At 39.7% G+C, this 13,623-nt stretch overlaps 1 protein-coding gene across 1 annotated transcript in view; it reads left to right on the top strand.

The window, feature by feature from the left end:
• Nucleotides 1-13,623, top strand: part of RFTN1 (raftlin, lipid raft linker 1) — a 92,554-nt gene that overhangs the window by 35,980 nt on the left and 42,951 nt on the right. Inside the window, exons 3-4 of the mRNA XM_032182957.1 lie at nucleotides 1,050-1,236; nucleotides 13,336-13,444. Coding sequence (XP_032038848.1) covers nucleotides 1,050-1,236; nucleotides 13,336-13,444 — 296 coding nt within the window. The remainder of the gene's footprint in view (nucleotides 1-1,049; nucleotides 1,237-13,335; nucleotides 13,445-13,623) is intronic.

Genomic DNA, 13,623 nt, shown 5'->3' with positions numbered 1-13,623 from the left:
TTCATAAAGGGTAGCCACATAATTTGATGAAAAAAGCAGTACAATGAAACCTTATTTTGCATAGCTGGTGTCTTTCACACAAACTGTTCTCCGGTGCTTTTTTTAAGGAAGGGCCCACGCTTGCAAGGTGCTGGGAACCTCTGCCGTGTTTCCTGCAACATCCCCTCCCTCCTGGTTTCAGGAGGGGAAGCTATCCAGCACCTCTCTGTACAATGTGCTCTGGCATAGTTAGGGATGAAATAATAAATAGCTCCCAACAGAGAGAGAAACGAAGAGGCAAAGGCAGGGAAGGAAGCTCTCTTTTCAGAGAAGATGTGAAAAACATATGAAGAAATACTGATGTAGAGAGGCAGAGCAGAAGGTTGTGTTAGGTGATTTATGGGATTTTCTTTTGAAGCCCACAAGATGCCAAGAAGATGCAGGGAATTGCATATACTGGCTGCAATATCCCTTTATATGTTGAGGGTCTGACAGTAGTCAGCAGCATCAGGTGTTTCATAGGGAGGCCTAACACCCCACAGAAAACAGATTGGATGTGGATTATTTTCATGGGTTCAGTGTCTGTTCGGAAGGGTTTGTCATCAGTCCATGTATTCGTTGCTCTTAGTATCGTTACCAACATTGTTACCACCATACGCTTTAGACGTATTGGTAGATATTTGGTCTCAACAGCACTTTGCCAGTGATCTCCAAGTCTAATAATACAGCTTTTGTGCAGATGTCAAATTCAAATGTAATGAACAGAAGTAGACATGTTCTCCCTTCACTGACTATCCCCTTTCCCTCCTAGATTATGTAGGGATTTTTTTTTTTTAAATGTCTGATTTCTTGTTTAATCGCACCAGTCTCTTATGTGATAGAAGCCCTTCACCAAGACAACCTGCTTACAATCTGACATACAAATGGGCCTTAAGAACGATCAAATTCTGTGTTAATATTGTAGACCAGTGTGAAGCTTGTTTAACACTGAAGAGCCTGGATTTTTTTTTTTTAAAAAACAACTTGATAGTCCAGTGTAAGATTATTGACCAATTACCTTTTGTTTCCAGCTGAGCTACCAGGATCATCTGCAATCAAGCTCTCCTCCTTGTGTGATCTTCCAGCTCAGCTGCAAGAATTGTACCAGCAGGGCTTCGTCTTGGCTGCTGTCCACCCCTTCGTGCAGCCAACTGATGAAAAAGAGAAAACTCCCCAGGAACAAATCTTCAGGGCTGTGCTTATCAAGAAAACAGAAAGGTAAAGCACTTCCAGTGAACTGGGATAAAAATAGACAATGTGATTTCCTGCTGAGTTTTGACCTACATCAGGAAATTATAGCAGAGTTTACTGTGCAAGACTTGATTTTTTAAATTTTTTTTTTGTGGGCTTGAATAGGCTTAACATGTTCTTCGTGTTTACAATTCATCCGCAGTTTGGCAGACAACTCAGAGAATAACAAGTTGAAATATGCTCTATATTTTGGGATATGTTGTCATGAAAGGCAAACAAACAAACCTTATGCGTGACAGTTTGTGAGGATGGTCTAGGATTGGTACCCTTTAATAATTTATTAGATTTAATTAAGGCAGAAGAACTATTTGCTTAGTAAAGACATATTTTGTGTTTAGCGGGTTACAGTTAATGCAATTAATTTGAGAACCACAGCGTTAATGCATGCTTTTATCTGTAGACTTTAGGTTCCTCTTTCCTCTAAACAATACAAGCTCTTTTAATTTTTGATTCAGCGCAAGCTCCTTAAATTAAAAGATGATTTTCTTGCTTTGTTCAGAGTCTTAAAATGTATTAAGAATATTTTACATAATCAAAGTCTGAAGATGAATAAACAAACAGGAATACTGTTCTTTTATGTTTTAATCTGATTTTAATAACATCAATAGAACGTGCTGTTAACCAGTTAAAAGCAAATTAAAATGTGAATATTTTAAACATAGATTTAGGATTTTTACTTAACTATTTCAAATACAATTTAATGTTATTTGAATGCTCACAGCTCTGCAGCTCCCCATGTTGTTGCAGCCATGTTGTGCAATTTTCCCACATAAATTGCCTTTCCCACTCTGTCCCTTTTTAGAGCGACCTTTACGGAAAGCTGGGGGATAACTCAGCCTCCTGTTTGCTGATTGCAGTCTCTCTTCTGATGCTTGAACGAAAAGCTGGAATTGTTTTAAACACCCCTTTAAAACTGAAAACCACCATTCAATTTGCTACAGCCTGGTGGTCAACTGGGAGCAAGTATGGACAGAGTCAAACTTCAGTCTGTGACCTAAGGAAGGTTTTCTGTTTTCTTACCAACTGTGTGTAGGCATTAGGTATCGCAGCCAACGCTAGCTTCTAAAATAACTCTCAACTTACCTTGACTTGCTTTTAGTCTTATTAATGGAAAAACTTCATGCTGGCGTCCTGATGTTGTTGGTTAAAGGGTTTCCAGTTTTAAGGTCGAAGTGTTTGGCTGCAGAGTGGACTTCTGGAGTAGTACTGTGATGGGCTTGCCTATTTGTTAGGCCTTGTGTTCCCTGCCTACAGAGTGCCCTGCTGCAGATAATGAAAGCATTTGCATGCCTGAGTTTGCAGTGGGGTCAGAGGGCTCAGTGTCTTTCAGGACCAAGCTGTAAAGATGCGTCAGGGGAAAGCATCCTCCTCCTTGGCAGTAAGAATGTAAGGGACATCATCGTCAAGCCAGAAAGCTCAGTCACTGCTGCCTTGTGCCATATCCAGTAGTTTACATCTGTGCAGAATGAATGTGAAAGAGTACAAAATCCTAATTGCCTACTCACTCGCTTGGGTGCCAGTGTTTCACACGCTTCAGACAGCTGTAAATGACTGTGCAAAATTAAAGACAGGAGAGAGTCTTGAACCAATTAGATCTCCTTTTGCATTCACACTCCATTTCTTTGCCTGCTCTTATCTGTCATTTCTGGTGCTTGGGGAAGTGGAAGAGAGTTGGTGCAGTGGGAAAAAAACAACAAAACAAAACAGAGAAGTATCAGGAGGGGAAATTACATCACTTTGGTGTTTATTGTAGTGTAGATATTCTTTAGTTTGGCCAAGAGTGTGGAAGAAACTGCTTTCGCAGCGTGTGAATGCAGTGGCTCTCTGAATCATCCAGCACAAGGGGAGAGAGATGGGCATTGCATGGATTTCACACGACCATGGCTTGTAGAGAGGCCTGTTGTACTGGAACCATGAGTTTATCCTCTTCAAGTCAGAACTGTGGGGGAAAAATCTATGATCAGAATTCACCTTTCTCATTATGCTGCTGATAAAGGACAAATGACACCTTTGTCACTGAGGACTGTCAGGTCTCAGGCATCGGTAGGCTGTGTCTATATAAAACAGCTAAACTCTTGGGCAGGTGTTAAGGTCTGCTGAGGATATTTGTTGATGAGATCAGTCTTTATTTCTGTTGTAAGATTTTCAAGTGTAAGTAGCCCAGCTACAGTCGTAGGTTCACTGCTAACATCGTTCATACTGTGAAGCAAGACGTGGTCTCCTGCTGTCTGCGCTGATGGTGGTGCCAGGCGTGCACGGGAAGCCAAGGAGTCATAAAAAGCTCTCTACTGCGGTGTGGGGCCACCCTCAGGATTCCCCAGCCGTCTCTGCAGAACCCTTGGGGCTGCAGCTCCTCTTTTACTGCAGGTGTTTCACCACAGATGGCTCCAGCACCACATGCGTAACTTGTCAGTTGTCCAGCAGATACCAGGTGCGGTGTGTTCACCGTGCTGGTTTTGTTGCGCGAATGGAACAGAAACTGAGTTGTTGTGTGAGTGCCTTTTGGTGAAGTAATAGCAATTCTGTGTATAAAGCTGCCTCACATTTTGAGTTCTTTGTCTGAGGTAGCATTGCCTCTCCAAAGGTAGAAAGAGGCAGTGCTAGCTGCAACAGATGATGTGCATCGGGATCTGCAAGCTGCTGCTACCTGTAAAATTTGTGGTGCCTTTAGTTTGTTCAAGAATAAAATGGAGAGAGGAGTGCTTAGACATGGCAGACATTAAAGCTCTTGGAAAAAGTACCTAATAGTGTTGGTCCTCCTGTTTTGTCAGTGTTTTGGAGTTTTAAAACACTCTGTGTGAATATGCAATGTCATTGTAACTTTGCTTCTTTCTTTGAAAGTCACTAGATAGTTCTGTTTTTAATCTGTACTGCTTTCTCTGTGACTACGTTGTTCTAGCTGTATGTTCAGTAATGGTAAATCAGGAAGTAAGACTCGTTCTTGCTCTAGGACATTTAAGGAAACACATTCCTAACATACATGGAAGCCATAAATGTTGAAAAGCAAGGTTTGTTGCTTGGAAATGTTAAAAATTTAAAAGTAAAGGGCACGTATATATATATATATATATATATATATGCATGCATATATATAAATCAACAATAAAATTATCTACACTGCAAAGGGTCATGTTCAATTAAAGGAAATGAAATAAATGTAGAAGCATTTAATTCTTTAAAGGTACTGGGCATAGTCTACCAAGTAGATGAATGACTCTGCCATAGCTCTTGATAAATTTAATATATACTAGATTTGACTGTATTTATTTATGTAGCACCTAATTGCATTATGCGCAGTGACCAATTGATTGGAAGTGGTTTGGAAGTTGAATAGAATAGAATAATGGAATAATAATTTTAATGTTTCTGTGATTACTTTTTCCCTTTCTCCCTCTCTCTCAGTTTCAATGGACTTTTAAAATAAAAAGTAATTGACTTTTACTGACTGTGCTAACGTCTGAGACACTTTTCTCAGAGAAGTTGTTTCATTAAAACGTATGCAAAGAAGAATCTTTGAGCCCAGGTTCTTACAGCTTTTTTTTTTTTTTTTGGGGGGGGGTGGAGGGGGGGGAGATTCAGGGAAGGCTCTAGGTGTGAAGAATAGCCCATGGCCTGCTGGTTCACATTGATTCACACTTGAGAAAAGTTGATTCACACTGATTTACACTTGAAGAGAATCATCTCAGGAAAAAGGATAGATGGTAGTATCCTGGAAAGTGAGAATTTGTGGTAGTGTATTGCTCCTGGCAAAGGGAACGAGGAAGGTCAGCTCATTTGTAAGGCCCTGGCTAACAGAAATAAGGAGTGTAACATGCATGTCATTTATGTTCCCCTGAGGAACGGAAAGGTCATTAGTTCTTCGTGTGTCTCTTTTTTCCATTTTCTTTCCATATGTTCTAATTTTGAATATCAGCATCTGTGTTTAGGTGTCCTGTGCAAAGCACTAGCACTGACAGCCTATGCCTGTTCCCTGCAAAGAAATCCCAAAGTCTGCTTCTGAACAAAATTGTAACAATACCATAAGGCAAAGCTGCTTTAATTTATCCCCAGCTCCCTGTAGTGTGACACCCGTCTGATGTCTTGAAGTTAAATTCAATGTTAATTAAAATGTTTGCATTTCTCTTTTTAAATACTTTGTGCTACATTTTTTTCCACTAGGAAATATATACGGTCCAGACTCACCAACTGTCTACTTAGAATAATTCTTACATGTTTGCAGATGGTTTATTTTACAACAGTTGAATGAAACAAGGGAAATAATCTGAAGTCCAGATAGGTTTTTCTCTCTTTGGTTCATGTGTCTCTTAACATATACTCTTCTACAGGTTTTCCCTCCAATCAGTAAAGTAGTCAACAAGGCAATATGGCCATACAGAATTAGACTAAATAATATAATTTAAGAATATTTTTTTAGAATAGACTTCTATGTTTACCTCAAGCAACTTTGCAGCTGTTCTTCCTTACTGTAAAATAATGAGGTGTCAGGTGCTCCACTAATACACTTGATGAGATGATTCTGTTTCTATTTTTACAATTTTCCCATTTCCATTAATCCTGATGAAATGCAAACTTTCATCACTTAGCCAAAAATAATTTTATTTATCTGCAAAGAAATTTGACAGACTTGAGTTCAAAAGTTTAATCGTAAAATTGGATTTTTACATTTTTTTTTAATGTGATTTTAATTCCAAATTATTTCTGTTAGTGACGTCTGAGAAATAGCTAATTTTTTGTCTCCTCTGCATCACTTAAAATCTGGATTCTACAACAGACTAGAAAAATTAAGGTAGTATTATTTAAGTGTAAATGCAAAATATTGAAATGACTTAAACATGCAAATGAATGAAACAGCTTCTCTTTCCATGAAAGGGGGGGAAACTGTTATTCTGAAGAACTGATGAAGTATGAAAAAACAATTACATTAGGAAGGAGTAGCAGCCTGTTGAAGCATGGTGCTTTATGAAGTCTTGGGTTGGTCCTCTAGCATTTGGGTTTGCACATTCGTCTTCCAGAGGCAATGAAAACATTTCTGAAGACATCCAGAGACTCAGAGACTCCTTCTCAGAGACTCTTTCTAGCCCCAAAATGCTTTTTTATTCAAGATTTTTTGATAGTTAATTGAAACAGGGAGTTTTTGCTCTGACTTGATACCGAATTTAGTTGATTGAGCCTTGAGCCATGTCTGATACCTCTTCTTGGAAAGCCCAGGTTTGATTTCTTTGGGTATTTCCTCATTTTCCATGTGGAAAATTTTCATGCCGTGTTTGGTCTTTAGGCTGAGGGTGGTGAGGCACTGGCACAGGTTGCCCAGAGAAGCTGTGGATGCCCCGTCCCTGGAGGTATTCAAGGCCAGGCTGAATGGGGCTTTGGGCAACCTGATCTGGTGGGAGGTGTCCCTGCCCATGGCAAGGGGTTAGAACTGGATGATCTTTAAGGTTCCTTCTAACTCAAACTATTCCATGAGTGGATGAATATTGTGGGAGCCAGTGTCAAATCTCTTGCTTAAATTGCCATAAATGACCAGTCATTTTATTGTCAAAGGCAGTCAGGTTGGTCAAGTATGATTTACCCTTGCTAAATCCATGCTGAGTGTTTCCAACTTCTCCTTCATGGGCCCTGAGATGCTCTACAAAAGGTCTCTGCAGACATACAGAATCTCCAGTCTGTGTTTTGAAATAATACAGTTTGATGAAAAATATCACTGATCTTCTCCAGGGCCCCGTGCTTGCTGGAGTTGCCAAAAATACATACTTCGCACTGGCACAATATATTCTTAATTTAAATGTAAATGCGTGTGTATATATGTGTATTTATTTGATTTTCATGTAGGATTTAGGCCTGAAGACAGCAAATTTCTGACCCTGCCTTCATGAGAGTTAGGATCAAACACATTTTGTGTGCAAATGCAGCAAGTGTTGTTGCTCTCAGCAGGCTGATTTCAGCTTGCTGAAAGAATAATATTTATTCCATGCCCAAGAGTCAACAGATATCTTCCTTTAGCTCAAAAGACAATGCCTAGGGTTTTTAAAGCTTTTGTATTTGTTTTAAGTTCAAAGAAATACATATTTCCTAACAACAACTTCCAACGTTGACCCAAAATAAATGTTCTTTCATCAATGTTCTCAGCGTTATAAACACTGCACGTAAAAGAAGCCTATGTGTCCATACGTGCCTGACCTTCTCTCAAGAAACTCTATATGCTGCTATTTAAAAAGTATTTATCTATATGTACTATCAAAAAGTACATATTCCAGTGATAAGGTTTGCTATTTAAGAAAATTCCTAGTAAAGAAAATACCTAGATAGTAAAGTTAAAACAGTGCACCGCGTGTCAGAGTTGAGCTGGTTATGATACAGTATACCAGCTTTTATTTTATTTTTTTTTGTTAAATGTATTTTTTTTTTTAGGTGGGCATCATAAAACCTGTGAATCTTTAAGTGCTGAGTTCTTGGCTTTCAGATAATTGAATTTTGGCAGGTTTTTAACCTGGAACTAATACCGGCATCAACCATGAATGTTAATCCTCTTAATGTGTTTCTAGTTTTTCATAATGAAGATCAATTTGTTACAAATATGCAGATATATTTGGAAACATAAGCTGTTCTGCTATGGAATTATTTCTGTGCAGTGGAAAATCTCAAGACTGCACATACCTTCCCCGCATCATGTTAAATAAACAATCATTTTGGAGTATCTCTGCAGTTTACAAGTGTGCTTTCAAGGTTTCAAATTCATGGGTATGGAGAAATTTAGGACGATTAGGACCAAATATTGGCTCCCTGATTTTCTTCTTATGTCTGAAAAGGATTGGAAATCCAGTTTGTACCGGACACTGATGTGTCAGCTTTAATAGTTAATGTGTAAGTTACTGGTACTCTGCAGCTGGTAGTGGTTTATCTGCCATGAAATGGTGCCTAACTGCAAACAGCTGTACAGGAAATGACAGCCTACTGAAACAACCATCATAAAATATTTTTGGCCAGTGAGCTTCCAACTGTAAGTGGAAATCTTATTTATTTTATGTATTTTCCTCTTCTTTAGTGGCGCTAGAGGACCAGTTTAGGATTCAAGACCCCACTCTTTTATATCTGTGGTCCTCAGCCTGCTCCTTATCAGTGACACTTAAGGGTGCCCCTCTACCCCCAGCTCCGATGTGCCTGCAAACTCCATCCCTCTGAACAGTGCCAGGTAGACTCAGATTCCCTCCAAGCTGTTTGCCACCTTTGGTTAAGGTTTTTGGTAGTCACTGAGGATGCCCACAGTTGATAGTAAATCCTTTTTCTGGAAAATCGATGAAGACAAACCATGAGATACATAACAAAGGAAGAAAAACAAGTAAAAGCCTAGAGTGTGTAAGGTGCAGTCTGACAGGAAAATTCCTGTTAGTCTCCATGATTAACCTGTGCTTGCTTACTCTCTCCTGGTGTCATGGATAGGAGAGTTCCCTTCCCCGCTGCATACAAAGGGACCACATACTTTGCACTGTCGCTTCTCTTCCCTTGCAGGCATCATTACATACGTTTCAATGAGTACGAGCCCTGGTCATGGTGTACCAGCTTCTCCTGTTAGTCCTAGCTTCCAGGAAAGGTACAACATGACTGTATCCCGGTGTACTTCTTTCAGGGCTAAGACACTTTTAATTGGCCCAAAGTTTGTTTGTTTGTTTTTTAATTAAAGGAGCACAGGTAATTAAAAAACAACCTTGAATGTCCAAAGACAGTGAAGGGAGGAAGATTCAGTTTTTCATCCAACGAGGTGGAAGAAATTGCTAAGTATACATCAAGAAGAAAAAGGAGATCTTTCAAATTGTTCGAGCTTATACATTTTATTTAAAGATGAACTGATCTCAGCATTTCTCTTTAGCTTTCTGTTGAGAAATGTTTTATGATGGGAAGGTGGAAATAAACTTTACATAAAACCATTGCTTTAATTTTTTTGAAAAATTATTATGTTTGCTTTCTAGTAACTTCTTGTGCTGAAAAATTGACAACAGACTCCAGGGTACAGATTATTGGTTTATTTCTCAAATGACTGACATCAGTCCTCCTTCATAAGAAAAGGAGATATGAGTGCAGGGATGAGACTGAAGTCAGGAAATTTGGACATTTCCTCTGACCTCTGTGGTCTTCATAACATCATAGAATGGCTCGAGTTGGAAGGGACCTTAAAGATCACTCGGTTCCAACCCCCTGCCATAGGCAGGGATGCCACCCACTAGATCACGTTGCCCAGGACCTCATCTAACCTGGCCTTGAACACCGCCAGGGATGGGGCATCTAAAACCTCTCTGGGCAACCTGTTCCAGTGCCTCACCACCCTCTGAGTGAAGAATTTCCTCCTGATCTCTAATCTAAAACTCCCTTCTTGTAGTTTAAAGCCATTCCCCCATGTCCTGTCATTGTCTGATTGAGCAAGGATCTTGATAGATGTTTCTGTTTTGGGAATTTTTATTTGTATTTTGGGCATCTACTTCATAGTCTCTAATTGAATTGGTCCTAAAAGTAGTCCTCTTAAATTAATAAAATGGAAAATATAATTATTTCTGCTCCATATAGAATTTGCTTATACCTGTATTTAGCTATGTCTGTCTGGCTATACTAATTATATTTAAATAGTATAACGAGAGACTTTTATGATGTTGATGAATTATTTTGTGATTCATATGTGAAATGCGCTGTTTATTGTATAGAGAGGGGAAATAATTTCTTGTCCACCTGGGTTTGCTCAGAAAATTATTTTTGCAGTCTGTGGAATCCAGTGCCATTTATTATCTTTACATGAAAAGCTATAGGTTTTGTTTTCTTAGTTTGTTTTTGACAGAATAAAAGACTTGAATTTTTCCTAAAAAGGTAAAAGCTACCAGTATAGACAAAGACCTGCCTTTAACATATATGGACATATTTTACTTGAAGGCATGGAAAAATAGTTTTTGGTAATATATGGTGTGTCTGTTTGAGGCTAAGTAGAGATTTTACGGCCTTTAACAGGATCTGTTACGTGTATGCTGTAAAATAATGTTCCTAGCAGACTGGTATTTGACGCAATTATTTTTGTGAACTCTAGGGCAGAGGTAGCCCTCAGATTCTTCAGAAGAGGAATTCATTATCTTGTGTTCTCTTAAATATTTACCAGCAGCAAGTGCGTTTCGGAGTAAGTGCTTGTTAAAGGGGGAATAAACAAACAGGTCATTTTAAGCAGTTACGGTAAGAATTACCATGCTTTTATGGATATCATCTGTATCTCAAGTAACACTTACTCCTTGTAAACGGGTTGCAAGTACGTCCTCTGAAAACTACACAAACTCAGAGTCGAGGAAGCTGCTGAGGTGCAGGAGAGGAATTAGGACAGAGTGGTTCAAGGGCCAACTTCCCCCTCCTTATACGTGTGTACAAACCTTAGCATTATAGGTTGAAAAGGGTTTATTTTTACCAAGAGCCAGTGAATTTAAACATGAAAGTACAGTGTTTCTGGTACTTTTAGAGTAGCGAGTTGTTGTTTGTCACGAGTATTTGTAGCACCACTGAGAGCTGACTGCTGTGTGAAGAAGACTTTGGTGAAGAGCGGGCACAGGAGGGACTGGGCCTCTGGGTCTGTTCTGTTTGGTTCTGTCCCTGGGCCTTACTTTAAATAAGCACGGATAGTGTGGCACATACTTCATGTTCAGGGTTTGCTATGTTAGCTTTGAACTTGAGCTGTATTATTTCAAAGTCTCCGAGGTAGGAGTATCACTTCCTCAGGCAGGCCGGAGCAGGGCTGTGGTGGGTGAGGTGGGCTTCCCCAGCGAGGGAGCTGCCTGACACATTTCATCCTCACGAAGGCAAAGGTCTGGTGGTGCCTCAAAACAATAGGATTGGTGTGTAAAAAAGGCTTGGTGCCTTGCTACCTGCTCCTTGTAACCGCTTGTGGTTTGGAATAGTATGTGACTGAAGCACTGGAGAATTGTGTTTGCGCCATTTGATGTGGCGTGGACTTTGCATTGCATTATCAAGTGGCAGTTTTGATGATTTATTGATTGCTAGGGTATTAGAGAGCCTTAGCTCATACGTATTTTTATCTGGAAACATGATTTCTATCTGAAAATGATGATTAGATAACATCAGGGCTACATTTCCAGTTAGTCATATAGAGATTTTAGAAAAAACTCTTAAGTGTACCACTATGTACGGTAGCAGGGAGACTTTCTTAAATGTATTTTTATGTTACTGAAAAGCCGTTAATCTGCCATGGAAAATCTGCACAGACTAGATTATTTTATCTAGGATGTTATCTAGAGGATTAAACATGGTTGTCTGTAGCTCATGTGTTGTCCCTCAAAAAATGACTTTTTCTTTGTAACAAATTGTTCTTTGCTGCTTAAATGAATTTCTGTATGCCTGTTACAGACGGGTAGTAGCGGGACCATTTTAGTTCCCCAATAATGATTTCTGTAAATCCTATAAAGGTGTTTGGAGAGTTTTCATGGATAGCAATTTTTATCCAGTCAAGAAAAGAGCAGGACCACGAGTTATGAGGAGAACCTAGAAAGCAGAAGAAAAACAAGTAGGGAAAGGGCTTCAGCATTCCCAAACAACTCATGATCTGCGAAATAACACTGTGTGGCTCATGTATAGGTGAGATGAGAGAAATGAAGCAAGTGTATATGGCCAAAGATGGGAGGAACAAGTACAAAATATAACGTCACGTGATGCTTCAGAAACTTTCTGCAGTATTGCCTAGGAAACACGCACTTCCAGTTTGCAGTCAGCAGCCCACGCATCTCATGGCTCTGAGTAACTGCGAGCATCTCGGGAAAGCCCCTGGGACCATCTGTAGCTGGTGTGTGTGCTTTACGTGTCACACAGCCTCAGTCCTCAGAACAGAGCTCTAACACAGAAATGCTTTCACAAGCACAGCAAGCCTGCAAAGCCCTTGTTTGGGTGTTTTGCTGCTTCCTCAGCAGTCCTGGTTCAAACTTCTTCACCTTTCTTTCTGTCCTGTCTGTACCCGCTCCATCAAGCAGCCACTGGCCAGAACTACTTCTGTACTTCAAACAGGATCTTTTGATGCTCTGTGTGAGATGTTAAGATAACTGCTTTGTTACTAATCCCAAGAATTACAGGCTGACTTTTATTTTTGTACATTCCTCTATGTGTTTTCCTAAAGAGCTGATACAACAACTGATTCTCTACGTTTCCTGTATTGATCAAGCATATCAGTTTCCTTCCACGGCAGTCTAGAGATGAAAACTGCCTTCGGTGGCACTGCTTTGCTGTGCAGGCCTGTGGGCAGTTTCTCAAGGTCATTCAGGCAAACTTCCAAACTTTCCCATTGGGTATTTTGACCAATATCATGTTTCCACATTTTTCAACAATATGTGTGGCAAATGTCACATGTTTTGAATTATTTTAGGAGTTAGTATCTTCTGAAAGAGAAGGAACGTATATATAATTGCATTTCTCAGCAACAAAGCATGAGGTAAGACTGAAGGGTAGACTACTTTGATTACTTCTAGTTTTTAAATACTGACTTTAAATACTGACTAGTTTTTAAATACTGACTTAGAATCAGTCAGTAGGTAAGAGTGGGTATTCCTTTGATTACCAGCTATAAAACATGTTCTACACCTGTTTGATTTCCTTGCCATTTTTCTCACTTAAGGTGGAATAGGAGACTCACTTTCCATACAAACAACGTTGATCTTTTAGGCTGCCCGAATGGGCCTGGTGCCACTGTCAGTCTGTGCTGTTGGAGCTGGCTTTCTGCCTGTCCTGAGAGTTGCACTGCCTGTGAATCCCCCTGGTGTTGGCCTTAGATGCCAGACTGATAAAAATGTTTCTTGGACAGATTAAGAAATCTGGAAGTCCCTGAGGCATTCCCCAATCACTGCCGTGATTTTCTTCCCTAGCAAGTAGTGATGTGCTGTAGCTGCAGACTGTCAAAACTGTGTTGAACTCAGTGGACAGAATGTGTTGGAACTGAAGTTTTGTCTGAATGTTAGCTCTCGCTGAGAAATACTTACAGTGGGGATTCCTGGGTTTGCATTGTTAACAACAGAAACTAATTCTGTTTTTCTGCTGTCTCTTCAGGTCTCCAAAAGGTGACATCCATAGTGAAGGATATATCTTGGAGGTAGAGTGCTGCTCCTATTTGAACCAACCTTCAGACAAAAAGGAGATACCTGATTTTGTTAAGAGAGTGAGTAAAAAATCAAATGAAGAAAAAAAAACCACAACATGCTCTTATCTGCACCATTAGTTGCTGCTACTGGTTCTGTCAGTCTGACAATAGGAATATGCATGAATGTTGTGTAGTTGAAGCACTTCACTACAATTTGTTGGTATTTTGTAATTTTAAGTACCTGAAGGGCAATTATA

Source organism: Aythya fuligula, chromosome 2, assembly GCF_009819795.1.
Source record: "Aythya fuligula isolate bAytFul2 chromosome 2, bAytFul2.pri, whole genome shotgun sequence".
In the NCBI taxonomy this organism is placed as follows: domain Eukaryota; kingdom Metazoa; phylum Chordata; class Aves; order Anseriformes; family Anatidae; genus Aythya; species Aythya fuligula.
Note: the sequence above shows the minus strand (reverse complement) of the source record. Positions and strands in the feature narration are given on the sequence as shown.